We start from the raw sequence: 18,427 nt of genomic DNA, 5'->3' as shown, positions 1-18,427 counted from the left end.
GAGATTAAAAAGTCGCAATTTTTGATCAGTATTGTTGATTTATTCTAATTTATAATTTATTTGATTTATTGTTTTCTTTGTGCTTCCTTTCTATTTCTAGTTTGCTTTCCTGTCACAACACTATGAATGTGTGGATGATTGTGGTTGTGATTATGAATGCATGGGGGGGGGTGGGTGGGGGGTTTGAAGCTTGTCTTGTTATTTATTTTCTGTAAACAAGTAAATAAATAAATAAATAAATGTTTTAAAAAGTCGCAATTATCTTTTAAAATGTTTTATTCTGTGGCGGAAACACGCTTTCCATAGTAAATGTATCTTATTCTAATTACAAATTATTCTTTTCACAGGAATTTCATGCCTTCTAAGTCATGGCTCTTGTAGGAAATCATCATAACCTTCAAAAATTACAAGAGACGTTGAATCTGTGTGTGAGATGTAAGAAGTGCTGTAGAAAACACAGTGCGATTCGATACTCCCTAAACCACATCTTCCATAACTGCTCAGAAAACATCTTACTGGTCCAGTGGAAATGTCCCAATTCAGTGTGGAGGCCAGTTGCTCCCCTGCCAGACTTTCCCATACCTTATAAGTATGTTGCTTGCATGTACTACACTGAAGAACATGGATGCACAACACATGGAAATAGATGTTCCTTTGCTAGTAGCCCAGAGGAAGCATCAGTGTGGAACGTCATGAAGGATTTACAGCTAACAATTCCTCGGCTTGTGAATGTGATAAAACGAAACCAAAGGACACTGCAGTCAAAGCCTCAAGAGAAGGGAAGCTGCACATTATGTCAGGAACACTTCCCAACAGAAGAGGAATTTATGAATCACTGTTTCACGGTGAAGCACAGGAGACTGATCTTTGAAGATACTTCTCTGCAATGGAAGTACCGTGATCCGCCAACATACAAGGACCTGAGATTGTGTGAAAGGTATTTATATGAAGCATGACATGCCAATAGATGTTTACTTGTTTCGAAGCAAGTCAAAGCAGTCGTCAAGTCAAGTCACCTTTATTTTTATAGCGCTTTATAAATTGCACTTTTACAGTGATCAAATTATGATTCAATGGTGCAAACATAGTTCAATTCGACTGTAAAGAAGCAGCTCTATAAAGAAAAAAGTGTCTTTAGCCCTATTCGGACGGTAATTGTTTCTCATGGGGTCGTAAGGTATTTTCAACATTTACAGGGGTTAGTCTGTGATTTTATTTGCTGTCCGAATCCAGAATGTCAGTGTTTTTCTCCCACCACCCGCGTAAAAATCCCCGGCTAAATTAGCCACTTCTTTTTTGACAAACACCAAGGTTGTGTGGTAATTTAATTGCCATCCAAATCTGAATCTCACACAGTTTACAAGAGATCCCTTCAAAATTCACTGTTTAAAGGTGCAATGTGTAGCATTTTTGAGTATCTATTAACAGAAATGCAATATGACATCCATAACCATGTGTTCAGTGGTGTATAAAGAACTTACTTAATAAACCGTAATGTTTTTATTACCTTAGAATGAGGCATTTATATCTACATAGGCGCGGGAATCCCCTTCTATGAAGGTCGCCATATTGTGACGTCATGTTTCTACCGTAGCCGAACGCGAACACACAGCGCTACAGAGCGCGTTTCGTCTCTACCTTGAAAGAGAAGCCGCAGGAAGCTAGAAGCTAGACATAGACACCGTGAGTAGTGACTTTTCCCTTGTCAGTGGTGTAAATATGTAGTTGGATTGTTTCATGTAACTTAGTTCTTCTCCCTCGCTGTGTTATGGCTTTGCTATGTGGGGATAAATGTGCTGGTTAACTTCGTGAGACAGCTGATTAGTACTCTTGTCATTGACCGTAAAACAGTTACAGGAATCACCAACCCGTCGATCTTGGAAGCATTTTAAGTCGATCGAGTTTCCAAAATCAGAGAAAAAAAGTCTATTGTGTGTAGTAAAGGGTGTCTAGGGGATGCGGAGGCGCGCGCGCTGTTACAATCACGTCATTTTTGCCGCGCGCACCTTTGGGCTCATGCGGACGCGTCGAGTTTAAACAAGGCTTTACGCTTTAACCAGCTCAGCCACAGTAACAGCTCATATTAGCCAGCTAAACTTTTACTACCCTGTTAGAAAAATATATATAGTTGCATAGTTTCATGTGGTTCTTCTCCCTCGCTGTATTATGGGTTTGCTATGTGGGGAGAATGTGCTGGTTACGTTCGTGAGACAATCAGCTGATTACTATTGTTATATTATGTATTAAGACCCTTGGTCCTCACCTGAAACTTTATCCATGATGTGGTTTATAATGGACAGTGGTACAGAAACTTGGTTTACGCTGGCTATTCTCTGCTGTCTCAGACGACGATGTTTGTCCCGTTTTAGCCACCGTAGCTTCTTCGAAAGGGAGGGGTGAGCGGTGGGCTGAGCCCTTAGTATAAACTCGCAACCGAACCGCTAGATGTCGCTAAAAGTCACACACTACACCTTTAAAGGGATAGTTCACCCCAAAATGAAAACTCTGTCAGTGACTCTCCCTCATGTTGTTCAACCCCGTAAGACTTTCGTTCATCTTCGGGACACAAATTAAGATATTTTGGATTAAATCTGAGAGCTGGATCACTCCTCCATAGGCTTCTTAAGGGATCGAAACTGGCTGGTCCAAAAGTTATTAAAGACATCGTTAAAATAGTCCGAGTGACTACAGTGGCTCAACCTTAAGTTTATCAAGCGACGAGAATACTTTTTGTGCGCAAAAAACAAACAAAAATACCGACTTTATTCAACTATTCATTTCCTTCTCTGACTGTTGGCCTTGAGATTTCACGTAGTGGAACTGTGCAATGTTGTACGTCAGAACGCAGGCTCACTATTGGCCGACACTGGTCATGTGTGTGATGCGTGTGACGTACAACACAGAACCGCTGCGCTGTTACACTACGTGAAATCTCAAGGCCCACAGAGAAGGAAATGAATAGTTGAATAAAGTCGTTATTTTTGTTTGTTTTTTGCGCACAGAAAGTATTCTCGTCGCTTGATAAACTTAAGGTTGAGCCACTGTAGTCACTTGGACTATTTTAACGATGTCTTTAATAACTTTCTGGACCGGCCAGTTTCAATCCCTTAAGAAGCCTATGGAGGAGTGATCCAGCTCTCAGATTTAATCACAAATGTCTTAATTTGTGTCCTGAAGATGAACGAAAGTCTTACGGGGTTGGAACAACAGGGTGAGTAATTACTGACAGAGTTTACATTTTGGGGTGAACTATCGCTTTAAACCATTTTTGATCACTGCCAAGCACAAGCACAAGCACGCTTCACTGTAATTTGCATGCATTATTTTAAAGATGTACACTTTTATTACTAAAATGCTGGAAATTATTTACAATTAACTGCATTAACTTGTTTCTGCTAATTTTCATACTTTTAAAAAGACGTCCTTTTGAGACATAATTTTTGCAGGTTTGTAGGATCAGAAAAATTTCTCCTCCACCTTCAATAAATCGCCATTCGAATGTGAGTTTTATCACTGAGGTGCAATGAAAAAGTATTTTTAGAGATGTCCACATGAGAAACGATTCCCGTCCGGTAATATAGGGTAATAGGGCTATTGTAGTCAGTTCAGTGTTGATTCAGTTCCGTTGTAGCCTATATGTAAAGAAGCCAATAAAATGTCCTCCCATAGATCCCTAATATGCGAGTATGGAGATAATTGCACAAAGGCACACAGTCAAGAGGAACTTCATGAATGGCAAAAAAGAATCAAGGCTAAACGGAAAAAAGCCAGGGATGCAGCCGAGCTGGGATTGCTGTCCTATCAGGACATTCTTTTGGAGGAATACAGGCACAGCGACAACAAGAAAATTATTGTAAGTGGGCGATACAGTAATGAACAATGTAATTAGTGGCTAAAAAATTTATTTCATTGGCCGATGCTAATTATTTACCATATATTTAAAACCAAAGCTTGATTATTACTGTACATATGCTTTTTACAACATCATAAACATTGATTGAATCAATATTCCTGCAGGTCAACGACACCCTTCCTGATGTTTCTATCACCTGTGACCCAGATTTAGACAGTGTCTATGTAAGGAAAAAGGGAATACAGTGCACATGGAATTTAACCATTATTTCTAAGGTTTGTGCATTAAATTATGATACTACCATATGTTCTCTTGGTTTTTAGAAATTATAGGGTTCAAATCAGTGTTTTGTGCTTAATTATTGCACAATGCACATTTCTTAATATTAAGCCTAAAATGTGTTTTAATATCACTCTTAGTAAGGAAAGTATGATCTCTGTTATATCTTAATAATATCTTTAAATGCTAGTTATTTAAAGTGTACCTAAAGTATACTTGCAATAGTTCCACTTTAGCACTATCAAATAAACCTAAGTATATCTTTAGCTGGATCTTAGCACTATTTCCGGATAACTAAATGTGCGTTAAGTACCAAATTAGGCTAGTTGTTCCAATTTAGCAGACTTTAAGTATACCAATAGTACAATTGCAGGGTATTTATATTAAGTAAATACTGTATGTAAATGTATTTGTAGTAGGGCTGTCACTTTTTATTCGATATTCGAATATGCATTCGAACATGACGTGAAATATCCGTAATCGAACTATAAATAAACTAACCGGTTTTTAAAGTGCCATGTTTAGCGCCGTTTGTTTTTTATTTTATTGTTTGCCATCTCATCCAGTAGCGGGCACTCTAAACGTATTGTAGCGTAAGCTCATGACCAAATCAAGCGAATAATAGCCAATAGCCACCCTGTTTTGAAAATGGAAGATAACGCACAGAACGGCCAGCCTAAACGGACAATTTAAGAAATGATTTAGGCTAGGCTATATAGGCCTTACTCCTGCTGCTGTTTAAGTTGTCACGTTATTGTTTGTGCCGTGCTGTTCCGCTTCAGTTTTTTCCCATATGTAGCCTAATTTTGTGATTGGCTATGCATAGTGGCACTTCATATAGATTAAGTTGATAACTTGCTGTTTAAAACATTAAGTAAAAAAAAAAAGTTCAGACAGGCCTGAGTCCTGTTTATGACTGTCAGACTGTTAATAAATGTGTGATCTCCGTTACGGTGTTTTTTTGGGGGGTTTTTGGTGGGGGTGGGGGGGCGCTCGTAGATATTCGAATATATTCGAATACATTGCTTGATATTCGATATCCGTTCGAATTAGATTTTTCTCAAAAGTGACAGCCCTAATTTGTAGTATACTTAGCATAAAATAAATGTATTTCAAATACATTTAGCAATATTTATTTTTCACTAGTAAAGTGACTTTGATGACTTATTGATCATCATTTGTTTTTACCGTTTTTCTAAACATTTTTAGACAGCTGTAGTTGTGTTGGTAGTGTTGGATAGCCACATCTGCAAATACATTGATCTGTACTCTAATTTTTGACTTAAATCCCTCCAGGAACCTCTAGACGTGATCGCTTTACTCAGATGGGAACAGGGGGCGAAATTCAGCCTCAGCAAAGACCCCCGTGAGGAACTGTCATATTCCACTAGTGGTTGGTTTAGAAAGAATAGTGAAGGTGAAGATTGAATGTTTCTTACAAAACCCAGAAAGAAACCTTCCTTATCAATTCAATATTGACCTGCCATGTTCAAAAAATACATAATACATAAAATACATAAATAATGATTGTAAATTGTTTCTGCAGTGTATGAAATTCCAGTGTCCTTCGAATCTGACCAACCAGGCCTGTATGAGCAGTGGGTAATGTTTGACTTCAATACGAGACCAGTACTGCGACAAAAACTCAAGGTCAGAGTTGGAGAGGATGAGTGTAAGGAAAGATGTCCAGCACCTGAGGTTCTGCAAGAAAAACCAGAGACTGCCAGGGATCTTGAGCCCTGGAATGAGGAAAGCATGGAAGTCATTCCTTTTGTTGAAAGAGATGAGGCGCAGAGAGCGCTGCTAAACAGATTCCCACTCGTCAAGGAACTCCAGTCAATCAGTTTGATTAACCGTGAGAATTACAAACAGAGCATGCACAATTTGTTATACCAGGAGGAAAAGGAAGAGGGCGAACTGCTTGCCAGGTACAGTATATGTTTAGGTCTAAATACAATAATTGACTATTGCAATTAATAACAACTCTAATGAACTCTCTTTCTTCCAAAATATTTTCAGGCTGAATCTACGAGGGACTGTGCATTTGAAAAACAATCTGTACGATTACAGGTTTGGATTGAAAATGCCTAATAATACGGGGGAACTTTTTGCTGCTGTGCCTGTGTCTCGCCCACTCACTCCTGATGCCCCTCAAGGTTTCATAGTGAAAAGACATGCAATCAGATCTCTTGTTCGTGTCGTGAAAAACAATAATTATCTTGGGCCTATTTATGAGGCTACATTTCTGAAAGACGCTACCACTGATACACAAGTACATCTACAGCTTTCCAAACACTGCTGCACTAATCTAAATCTGCAGAATGAAGAGCAATGTGAGATGGAAGTCCAGTTCCAAATAAATCGTCTATGGTTCTGCGAGATGCACAAGGCCATTGATGATCTCCCCGACTTGGACAAAGTTTTGCCTGATTTGAAAAACAACTTCCGTATTTCTTGCCAGTCAGTTCCCGAAGAGTTAAATGAGAAGCAGCAAGCAGCAATGAACTTTGTCCTGGGTGTAACGGACAACAGAAGCAGTATCCCACCTTTGTTGATTTATGGACCTTTTGGAACAGGGAAAACTCGAACCCTTGCAAAGATGGCTCAGGTTCTTGTACAGCAACCACAGAACAAAATCCTGATTTGCACACATACAAACAGGTAAGGCATCGCAATTCTGTGGCACAGAATACTCAGAATAACTTTAAATTCCATGCTGATTTATGCTAGTTAGTGCTTGTTTGGTTCTGGCCTAGCTGGTGGACCAGCAGAGTTAAAAAAGCCTTGTGGAGACACTGGGCTTCCAAAACACCACGTATGCTGGTCTTTTCAACAGGGCAGTGACCTGTCATACAAGCCTACATTTGTTTAAAATACATTTGCATTCCTGTAGCTCAAACAGTAGAGCATTCATAAGCTGATTAAATAAATACCTTGAAGGCAATCTTGCTTTGTATAAAAATGTCTGCCAAATGCATTGTTCTAAATGTTTAATTGTACCAGCTCCAATTAATTATCTATTTTTTCCCAATGCAGTTCAGCTGATCTTTATATAAAAAGTCATTTCCATGAATACGCAACAACTGTTCACCACGAAGCCAAACCTTTGAGAATCAAGGCAATGGAAATCAATCTCAAATCCACTGATCCTATCATTCTACCGTACTGCCATTTATCCAAAGCCGGCAATCAATTTGAGTTTCCTGATAAAGATGTTCTAGATTCCACAAGAATCATCATAACAACAACTGCGCTGGCTCGTTTCTTCCATGACATGAAGCTACCTGAAAACTACTTCAGCCACATTCTGATTGATGAAGCTTCTCAGATGTTGGAGTGTGAGGCTCTTATGGCATTGGGCTTGGCTGGTAAAAATACACGTGTTGTTTTAGCAGGAGATCACATGCAGATGGGACCCAAGCTCTTCTCTGTGAGACAAGACAAATGCTCAGAACATACCCTGCTCAATCGCCTCTTCTATTACTACCAAGCTGAAAACAACAGTGCTGCCAAACAAAGCCGAATCATTTTCAATGAAAACTACCGTTCCACAAAGGACATTGTGGATTTTGTGTCAACACATTTTTATGTGGGAAAGACCGATGTGATCAAGGCTAAAGGAGATGTGCCTCCTCATCCACACCAGCATGCCTTGCAGTTCCATCATGTAAGAGGAGAATGCCGTTTGGATTCAACAAGCATGTCCTGGTTCAATCCAGAACAAATTCGTAGTGTTGTTCACATTGTGCAAGGAATATTGAAGGAGTGGCCGCAAGAGTGGGGTGATAAAGATCCTGAATCAGTCTGTGTCCTTTCTCAAGGCAGACAGGTATCAAACATATTGCTATTCACCAATTTATTTAATGTTTTTTATTAATGTCATGCTGCTAATTCATAAAATTTGCATCAGTGTGTTTATACCAGATGCTTTTGCCTCTTTTGTGTTTCAGGTGTTGGAAATACGGCAAAGTCTGCGTCAGCTTAATCTGCGCCGTTTCACTGTGGAGAATGCCGAAAATGTGCAAGGTAGGGATAATGCATTACTCAAATGTAATGCTATACCATGATTATGTGCAAACATACTAGTATTCATGGATATGATTCACAGTGAGAGCATACTGCCTTTTCCCATATTTTGCAGGAAAACAATTCAGAGTCATTGTGATTTCCACTGTGCACACCAAGGACAGCCTATTGGAGACGGACCGGACCTGTCTTGAGTTTTTTAATGACATGCGAGTGTTGAATACTGTTATGACAAGAGCCCAATCCCAGATAATTGTTGTTGGAGATGCAGCTGCAATTTCTTGCCATCAGTTCGGTTTGTGCTGGAGACTATGGAGATCCTATATAGAGTACTGCATCCACAAGGGAAGTGCCCATGACTTTAGCTTGGATTCTTTGAAACAAGATCTCCTTGAGATATCTGAGCTCTGCAGAAGTGAGGATGAAGAGAGTAGTGATAGTGAATCAACTACATCTGAAATACTAGACACAGAAGACCCAATACTTCAAGAGCTTCTTGATGAGAGCAAATACATCAATGTTGCATTGACAGAGGAAGGCTTGTTTCCAGTTTTTCAAAATGAGCAAGTTATTAGTAGTATGAAAAACCAAATTACAGAAGTAGATGAAGAGCAATTGTTTACTAGCTCTAACATACACAAACACTGTGAGCTAGTCAAAGAGAATTATGACTGTGGTTATGCAATACCACTTGAGGAGCCTACTCTGAGAATCAATATCAAGGGTAGAAAGAATATCGGACAGGCATTCCATGGAGATAAAGTAACAGTGGAGATCCTGAGTGAGAAATCAGATCACCCTATGGGAAAAGTAATCGACATCCTTGAAAGTGCAGATACTGTCAAAGAATTTGTCTGCACCATTGAAAGATATGATAATCAAGTGATGACACCTATCAACAAATGCATCTCCAAAATCTACACACCATTTTCAAAGGACAAACCAGACCACATTGCTGTAAGAAATCCAGACAACTGGAAAATAAAGAGTTTCATCAAAATAAATGAGGAAGGACGTAGAAAATACCTCTTTGTTGTCAGGGTCCTTAAGTGGAGAAAGAATAACAGTTTTCCCTTGGGGATAGTTGTGAGTGTGTTTCCAAAAATAACAACTGTAGATGATGGATTGAAAGTTCTCGAGATCGAGTTCCAGTTAAGGAGGACAATTTCTTCATCTTTGAGAAAACAGATGCAAGAATTCCAAGGTCTCAGTTTATTTGAAGATGGACGAAAAGATTTTCGCATGCTCCCTACATTCACCGTTGATCCTGCTGATTCACAAGACCTTGATGATGCAATCAGTGTACGGGATTTAGGTGAGTACTATGAAATCGGAGTTCACATTTCTGATGTTGCAAGCTTTGTGGCTAAAGACAGTGAACTGGACAAATATGCAAGACAGCTGTGCACTTCTTTCTATGCACATGAGAAGGAGCCAATACACATGTTCCCTAAAGAATTGAGTGCCAATTTCTTCAGTTTAATCCCAAACCATGACAGACGAGCCATATCCTTGATAATACAAGTAGATGCAAAGACAAACTGCATAAAGAGAAGATTTCTCTTCAAGTCAATCATTCACTCCAAGAGGAAGTTTTCCTATGATGAAGTTGAGGACATCCTTGAAAAAAATTGTCAGCATTCTGACCCACTTGAAATCTGCCTTGTGAAAGCATGGAACTTTGCTAATGTTCACAGGAGATACAGGAAACAGGAAAGCTGGTGCTACAAACAGCCAGATGAGGACGTAACCCTTGGAAGAAGACAATCTCACCAAATGGTGGAAGAGCTGATGGTCATGTTTAACCACACAGTTGCTGAACGCCTTCTGTTTGATGAAACAACAAGGAGCATAACTCCACTGAGATGTCAGGACAGGCCAAAAAGTGAAAAGCTTACTGACCTTTTTGACAAAAATGCTGTCTTGATTCCACTATCTGTTCACTTCTCAAGTCAAGCTCATGAGAGTGAATATGTGCCTCGTGAACAGAATAACCAAGGTTTGATTCGCTACACAGCCATGCCAAACCCTCAGGCTGACATTTCTGATTCTGAAACCTTCCCAATATTAAAATCACTTTTGAGATGCCTGAAGACAGCAGCAGAGCAGAAAAATATCTACAAAGTAATTGACTTTGTTGCAACTGACGACATTCACCCCCAACTTCTCCCTTTTGCTATTGCATTTAGGAGACTGTTTTACAAAGCATGTATTCTGCGCTCAAACTCAACACATGTCTCAAGGATTGGGCACTATGATTTAGATCTTGACAGCTATACATGGGCCTCATCTCCGGTCCGCAGATACATGGATGTTATTGTACAGCGCCTTCTTCATTCTGTGATCGACAAGACAAAAAATAGGTACACAGCTCATGACATTGACCTGTTTTGTATGGAATTTTCCAGGAAAAATGATCAACAGTCAGCATATGAGAAGAAAGCCAATGCTCTACATTTTGCATTAAAACTGTCGATTCAAAGTGAAAGGAAGGTGGCGTACATTGTGGACCTCAATCCGTCAGGGACAAACTTCAGAGTATCCTTCCCCCTTAATAGAGACTCTATATCAGAGAACCTATACATTATGTACAGGGATCTTCAGCTGGCAGATCAGCCAGTGTTTGATGAAACAAACAAATGCATGATCTTGAAATGGGAGCGAAGAATATATTCATTCTCCAATCCTCACATCCAAGCTGAAGTCAAACAACAAAATCCAAACTCAGTCATGGCCTATGTCCCTACAAAGACCTGGAAATGCCTAGCAGCCGCTGTTAGAGAAGAAAACTGGGACATAATGTTTCCCCTGATTGAGAAGCTTGATGTAAGCTCAACAATCCATGCAAGACAATTCCAGGAAAGACTGAGAAACTACAAAGGTTCAGAAAAATCTGATCCCATTCACGCCGAGCATTATGCCGAACTGTCGCTGAGAATAAAGCAAGGTGAGGCAGTCGAGGTGCAGCTAGGTACCGCCACAGCTCGAGGATTATGGACACCAGCAATTCAGCTGTTTGTTGTGCATCCAAAATTTGAGATTTGTTTGGATCATGTAAAAGATCCGATCAAGTGTTTTTCAAAATATGCATTACACTCATCAAGGAATTCATACAAGACATACATGGATTATCAGGAAATATGGAAACCTTTGTGTGAAATGGAGTCCGCCGCCAATGCTGTGGCCGAAAATGAGAGCATTCTTATTGAAGATGTAGCCTTGAAATTGGAAAACTCTCCTCAAAAAAAGCTTAAAGGTTTTTTTCTCCTCCCACTTGACAAGAAATCTCAGTGGTCTATTGAATGTGACCTGAGGAAAAGTGTTCTCTGCATTCGAACTAGGATTCACCAAAGTCAGAGTGGTCCCTTTCTGGAAAAAACTCAGTGCACGGCTCTCATGGATGTTCCTTCTATCACTTGGGTGGCCCATGGCATAATTACAGAGGTTGAAGAAACAGACTCCAAAGAACCAAAGAACTTACGAATTGATTTTCTGATTAACCACCTGCCCATGACAAATATTCCAGAAGCGATATTCTGCGAGAAGACAAGGTTTACTCTGGAGCTGATTACAAAGCTTCTGCCAGATGTGTAAGCCTACAAATCATATATATAATAGCTGACTAAAATGTTCAAAAATACAGACTGATTAATTTTAAAGCTACTCTTATATACTCGTATATTTATCACGATACAGTTTAACGTGTCCTTAGATTATGAGCACATCTTCAAACAATATAAGCTTCATTAATTGTTATGCTATTAAATTTATTTTGCAGGCGCAAAGAGAATGCAATTAGCAGTCTAACCAAAGCTAACAACCTTGTGAAAACAATTGCCATGGGCAGGAAAATCAATTCTGGAGGAGGTACTGCAGTTTCACTTTTAATGCTTCTTTGTAACATCTTGCATACCTATATTTCAAACTCCATTTTCAAACTATAGTGATTTACAGTATGAGCCATTTTCTTTTCAAAATCTCTTCAAATGTAGTTTAATTTTGTTTAACACTATATTTATCTCCTCAAAGGATGTACAAATCTGGAGCAGAACTCAGCCAGATTTGAGATTGCCAGTTATCTTCCTTCTGGGTTTTCCAATCTAAACAACAGTCAATGTAAAGCTATAAGAGAAGCACTGACCAACCCGTTCACACTTATCCAAGGACCACCAGGTGAGAGATGTTTTCTTACCTTCTTTGTTTTCACAAAGGCTATTGTAAGTTGTAGTCCTTTCCTGCTATATTATTGTTGTGCATTTTCACAGGGACTGGAAAAACTGTTGTTGGTGTCCATATTGTGTATTGGATGCTCAAGAATATCCAACAGCTTCCAACCTCCAGTTCACAGAAGAAGAGAGCTATTCTGTACTGTGGCCCTTCAAATAAATCTGTTGATGTTGTAGCAGGTAAATTTTTTGCAAATCGTGTTAAAATTTGGTAATTTGGCATATTGGCAAAAGTAGGTCATTCAGGTATTCAGTACATACAGAATTTTGAATATTCAGAAGTACGCACTCACTGTAAATATTGCAGAAATAGTAAAAGCAGTATAGTAATAGCTATTATGCTATTCCATATAGTCAATTATTATTTATGACATTTGGTCAATTTGGCGCCACTAGTGAGGCAGGAGTTACATGATTCACTTTTAAAGAACATTACCTGACCGATGATCACTGCAAATTTAACTGGTTATTCAAATGTGTTGCAGGTCATCTCCTAAAACTTAGAAGAGATGTTCGACCTCTCAGAATCTACAGTGATCAGATGGAGATGTTGGAGTTTCCTTACCCAGGCTGCAATCTGAAGCTGTCACGCAATTCTAAAAGAGGGGAAAAACCAAACACAGAACTCAGGTATTCCCCAAATATTGTCCATTAATCACTCATTTGGGTGGATATACTAATTATCAGTGTTATGTGTGTGTGTGTGTGTGTGTGTGTGTGTGTGTGTGTGTGTGTGTGTGTGTGTGTGTGTGTGTGTGTGTGTGTGTGTGTGTGTGTGTGTGTGTGTGTGTGTGTGTGTATTTAAACCTTGATTTCCATTTACAGATGTTTATTGTTGTTGTTTTTTTAGTTCCATTGCATTACACCACCTGATTCGAAAGGCTGGCAACAGATATTCCACTCAAATACAAGCATTTGATTTGAAAATCGGAAGAGGAGATCAATTCACTCCTGAAGAAAAAAAACTGTATGTATGGCTTAATTACTACAAATCTCTTTTTGGTTCCAAATTATTGTTTCTTGTTTGTTGGAAACTGTTTGGACACAATTACGTAGAAATGAAAAGCTAATTTAAAGTTCATGTATTTTGTTTTAAAGCTACAGAGAAACCCTCAAAAATGCTCGGAAACACGAATTATTGCAGCACGATGTCATCTTGTGCACTTGCACTGCAGCCTCACACCCTGCCTTAGCTGAAGCCCTCGACTTAAAACAGATCATCATTGATGAATGTGCCATGGCAACTGAACCTGAAGCCTTTATTCCTCTAGTGGCTCATAAACCAGAGCAGGTATGAATGCAAACCAAAGTTCATTTTAGACAAACAGTGAACCTGGATATTAGCAGCATGGATTGGTTGAATAACACCAAAGTCCATAGAATTACACAAGACGCGTCACTCATATTGTTTTGAATGGGGAAAAGTTCAATGCTCAATATGTTGGAATAAGTCCCACCTTCTAAATACGAGCCAATCACAGATTGGTAAAGTCATTGCGTCACTGCAGTTGCCGTTAGAAGCGAGTGAGTCAGACACGTGCTTCCACTGCGCATTAGCTTGATCCAGCCTGAAGAATTTCGTTTTGTGTCATGATTCGAGTGTTTATAAACAACATTTATGAGACAGTTGTTGTCAGATTTCATTGGTAATTTCAAATATGAAATTTAATCGCAAGCTTGGCAAACAATTTTGGAGAATTTGATGTTTCCCCATTCAAAAAGATAGGAGCTGCACTTGCATGCCTGAGAGGCGTTTCAAAGATGGCCGCCGAGTGAATTGACTTGTCTTAAAGGGACTTTAATAACACACATTAAAAGTTACTGCCTGGAGGCTTTACCTTAAAGGAACACTCCGACTTTTTGGGACTTTAGCCTATTCACCTTATCCCCCAGAGTTAGATAAGTCCATACATACCTTTTTCATCTCCGTGCGTGCTATAAGTCTGTTTGACGCACCCACCGCTAGCCTAGCTTAGCACAAAGACTGGATGTAAATGGTTGCAGCTAGCATACTAATCCAAATAAGTGACAAAATAACGCAAACATTTTCCTATTTACATGTTGTGATTTGTATAGTCACAGAGTGTACAAAAAACAAAGTCACATGAGACACAGACATATTTTAACCGTATAAATAATGGGGACTATATTCTCTGAAGGCGAAGCACTGCTACTTGGGCGGAGTGATAACCGCAGCACCTGAGACGCGCTCTCTGCTCCTCACCACGGCGCGTCTCAGGTGCTGCGGTTATCACTCCGCCCAAGTAGCAGTGCTTCGCCTTCAGAGAATATAGTTCCCAGTATTTATACGGTTAAAATATGTCTGTGTCTCATGTGACTTTGTTTTTTGTACACTCTGTGACTATACAAATCACAACATGTAAATAGGAAAATGTTTGCCTTATTTTGTCACTTATTTGGATTAGTATGCTAGCTGCAACCATTTACATCCAGTCTTTGTGCTAAGCTAGGCTAGCGGTGGGTGCGTCAAACAGACTTATAGCACGCACGGAGATGAAAAAGGTATGTATGGACTTATCTAACTCTGGGGGATAAGGTGAATAGGCTAAAGTCCCAAAAAGTCGGAGTGTTCCTTTAACACTCACATCAATATGTGTAAAACGGATAGTATTCTATTTTTACTGTTTGCATGGATTACTGCATTACTGTAGTTGAATCCACTTCTGGGTTCTTATACTATTATTTTCTTGTTGTAGATTGTTCTTCTGGGCGATCATATGCAGCTGCAACCTGTAGTGCACTGTGATGTGGTGGAGCGATTGGGAATGAGCCGATCTCTTTTCGAACGTTACATGGAGAGAGCACTCATGCTTGACACTCAGTACAGAATGGTAATAAATGATCAGAATATAGCTTTAACACTGTATCTGTATCTACAAATTTCTTTCAGTTGTTGTTTCTTTGCTTTAGGTGAATAAAAAAGGGCAGTTCTGTTGTTTTTTATTTAGCAATATTATTTTTATCTAGTGATATTAAACAATGATCTAACCAATTACATCCCAGCAGTTCTACTGTAATAATTCCACTTAGTTCAAATTCTAATTGATTTTACACATCTTGTCTCTTACAGCAAGAAGGCATCTGTGCATTTCCATCTCAGGAGTTCTATGCAGGAAAGTTAAAAACCGGAACTCAACACAAACCAAGTCTCTTCCATGCTCAATCAAGGCAAACATGCATAGTCTTTGGTCATGTTGAAGGAACGGAGAAAAGTCTGGTGGTCTCGACTGATCAGGGAAATGAAAATTCAAAGGCAAATGTGGAAGAGGCAAAAGAAGTGGTAAGTTACAAGTGTAGTTAGGCTGAAATAGTGTATTTTGGGATATAGTGTAAATAAAAATCTATTGCCTATTAAGTTACACGCTGCAGGTACAAAATGTGTTTTTGTTTAGAAAGTAAGAGAAAGAATTATTATTTAACTATTATCATAAACCTAAAACCTCTGTACCTTAATATACAGTATATTATTCCAATATTTAATCAAAGGATGGTTCCATTCATAGGTCTGGGCTAAGCCTCAAATATCCACTGACCCTACTGTACTAAAACTACTAAAACTAAAACTCATGATGATAGATAAGTAATTTGGATATTTCACATAGTTGCTACTTTTGTCTCTCATTTCGCTCGTGGTTTCTATATAACACGAGCTAGAATGGTTAATTAGCGCCATCTTGCTATTCAAAATAGTCACTAAAAAATTATCTCAAAGTAGAATAGTTAATTTAACCTGATACATCAACAGGCGGCTTCATCCATAACGCATGTGTCAAAATAAAACTACAAAACATTACAACCGTTTCCAAATAAACGAACAATTTATGTGTAACGTCAGTTATTTTCACACAAAAAAACTGATATTATTAAACTTACTTACCTAATAACTCAAAGTTCTCCAACTGATGCAGAGAGCATTAGATTTACACTCTTCTTCCAGATTCTCCTCAGTCCGCGATGTTGGGCGGCAACCGGCAAGTGTTGTCGGTTAAGTTTCCTAGGAGACATGACGACGACTCAAAACGCGCGCTTCACAACTTTAAAATTTCAGGACGTTTTTATCCTAAACGGACGTTATTATTGTATGTACCTATTTATATAACAGAACGTAACTTAAAATAAAAAAAAAGCTATATTAATTCTAAAGACATCTCTGTCAAATTATTTATAAAACATAATTATATCCAGATATATTTTAATCTAGATCAGCGCTGTAAAAATTAAAAGACATCACGTGACCACCTCCTTACAATATCAGAGAGACACATGGAAAATTATAAAATAAATAAAATAATGTAATAAATAAAAAAATCATATTTAAATGTCTAAGCCCTTCCTATTTCTGCCACAAAAAAATGTTATCGTTTTAAATCCTACTTTTTCCAACAATTAAAATACACTTTTTTATTTAATATGTATTTATTTATTTGTTCATTCATTCATTAAAAAACATTTTGCTGTATCACTGATAATCATTCTTCCAACAGGTGCGGATCGCCATTCTTTTGACTGAGGCTGGGATACAGACGAAGGACATCGCCATTCTCACACCATATAACGCTCAAGTTAGGAACATTAATGACTCCCTTTTCAATAATCGTATAAGTGGCATCACAGTCAACACCATCATGAGGAGTCAAGGTAATAACGTTTTTAACAAATGCCATTTTACATCAATGGACCATTCTGAACCCATGATACATTAAAATAAATATATGCATGTATGCATAACATAAATTAATGTGTATAGGGCACAACTAAGTAGAGCTTGTTTTAACTTTGTAAATATTTATAAAGGCATTCATACTTTCTAAGCTGTGTTTATAAATGTTTTTACACTTGATATTGTTTGTTTCTGCATTAAGGCATATATAGCCAATATTATTTTTGATCTTTTCTCTTTTGTTTGTTTGGCCACAGGAAGTGAGTGGAAATATGTCATCATGTCAACTGTGCGCTCCTGTCCAAAGTCTGAAATAGAGAGACAACCAACGAAATCCTGGATTATGAAACGACTTGGATTCATCACAGACCCAAACCAGGTTAACGTGGGCATTACCAGGGCACAAGAAGGACTGTGCATCATTGGTTAGTTTACTGATGAATAAACAAATAATGTGTGAATCTAATACAGTTTGATCCATTACACCTGCTATTTGAATTACGCAATGTAGGGTTGGGTATCCTTTGAATTTTATCGATTCCAATTCTGATTCTACTTATAAAATTCCTTATTATTATAAGATTCCAATATGATTCAAAAAAAAAGTCAGACATATTTAAAAAAAAATCTGTCTTTTTGCAAAAGAATTCTGTTGCAGCTGAATACCATGAACAAAAATCAGCAGCCTAAAGAACAACTAATAATAACTAATAAACTAGACTAATATTCATTTCAAACATTATTAAAGACAAGTATACAGTCAGTAACACAATAAGTCAAGTCACCTTTATTTATATAGTGCTTTTTACAGCGCTATAACAAATAAGAACAAATAAGCAAATTAAAGCACAAATAAATACAATTGAACAAAGTTCAGAAATTGAAATCAAATGTAAAATAACTTTATATAAAATGTATTTAAATATATTTTTTAAATAAAATAAAAAACATTTTATAAATAAAATATAAATTAATTCTTACTAAAGTTACAGAAGGCAAGGCAAGTTTATTTATATAGCACATTTCATACACAATGGTAATTCAAAGTGCTTTACATAGGAGGAAATAATTAAAACAGTTTAGAATAAAAAATAAAATAAAGTACAGTAAAAACAGAAGTTATTCAGTCAAGATTCTTTTTCTTTTGTTTTTTGATTAAGATTAATGACAGACAGCAGCGGGTTTATTAGGCTGCTGTCACTTTAAGAGCTTATCCACATGCATTTTCTTTCTCAACTGTTTAAGTTCATTTAAAGGGGTGGTTGATTATGATTTCACTTTTCTAACTTTAGTTAGTGTGTAGTGTTGCTGTTTGAGCATAAACAACATCTGCAAAGTTACACCGCCCAAAGTTCAAAGCAA

At 38.0% G+C, this 18,427-nt stretch overlaps 1 protein-coding gene across 1 annotated transcript in view; it reads left to right on the top strand.

The window, feature by feature from the left end:
• Positions 1-351: 351 nt before the first annotated feature.
• The window catches only part of helz2a (helicase with zinc finger 2a), a 19,381-nt gene continuing 1,305 nt past the window's right edge, over positions 352-18,427 (top strand). Inside the window, exons 1-19 of the mRNA XM_056237567.1 lie at positions 352-937; positions 3,670-3,853; positions 4,018-4,128; positions 5,429-5,549; positions 5,679-6,060; positions 6,152-6,793; positions 7,169-7,961; positions 8,083-8,158; positions 8,274-11,748; positions 11,937-12,025; positions 12,188-12,331; positions 12,424-12,564; positions 12,870-13,014; positions 13,235-13,351; positions 13,483-13,675; positions 15,102-15,236; positions 15,476-15,685; positions 16,890-17,043; positions 17,323-17,490. Coding sequence (XP_056093542.1) covers positions 369-937; positions 3,670-3,853; positions 4,018-4,128; positions 5,429-5,549; positions 5,679-6,060; positions 6,152-6,793; positions 7,169-7,961; positions 8,083-8,158; positions 8,274-11,748; positions 11,937-12,025; positions 12,188-12,331; positions 12,424-12,564; positions 12,870-13,014; positions 13,235-13,351; positions 13,483-13,675; positions 15,102-15,236; positions 15,476-15,685; positions 16,890-17,043; positions 17,323-17,490 — 7,849 coding nt within the window. The 5' untranslated portion in view covers positions 352-368. The remainder of the gene's footprint in view (positions 938-3,669; positions 3,854-4,017; positions 4,129-5,428; positions 5,550-5,678; positions 6,061-6,151; positions 6,794-7,168; positions 7,962-8,082; positions 8,159-8,273; positions 11,749-11,936; positions 12,026-12,187; positions 12,332-12,423; positions 12,565-12,869; positions 13,015-13,234; positions 13,352-13,482; positions 13,676-15,101; positions 15,237-15,475; positions 15,686-16,889; positions 17,044-17,322; positions 17,491-18,427) is intronic.

This window comes from Rhinichthys klamathensis, unplaced genomic scaffold (genome assembly GCF_029890125.1).
Source record: "Rhinichthys klamathensis goyatoka isolate OS25496 unplaced genomic scaffold, OSU_Roscu_1.1 h1tg000488l_1, whole genome shotgun sequence".
Taxonomy (NCBI): Eukaryota; Metazoa; Chordata; class Actinopteri; order Cypriniformes; family Leuciscidae; genus Rhinichthys; species Rhinichthys klamathensis.
This window is presented reverse-complemented; position numbering and strand designations above follow the sequence as displayed.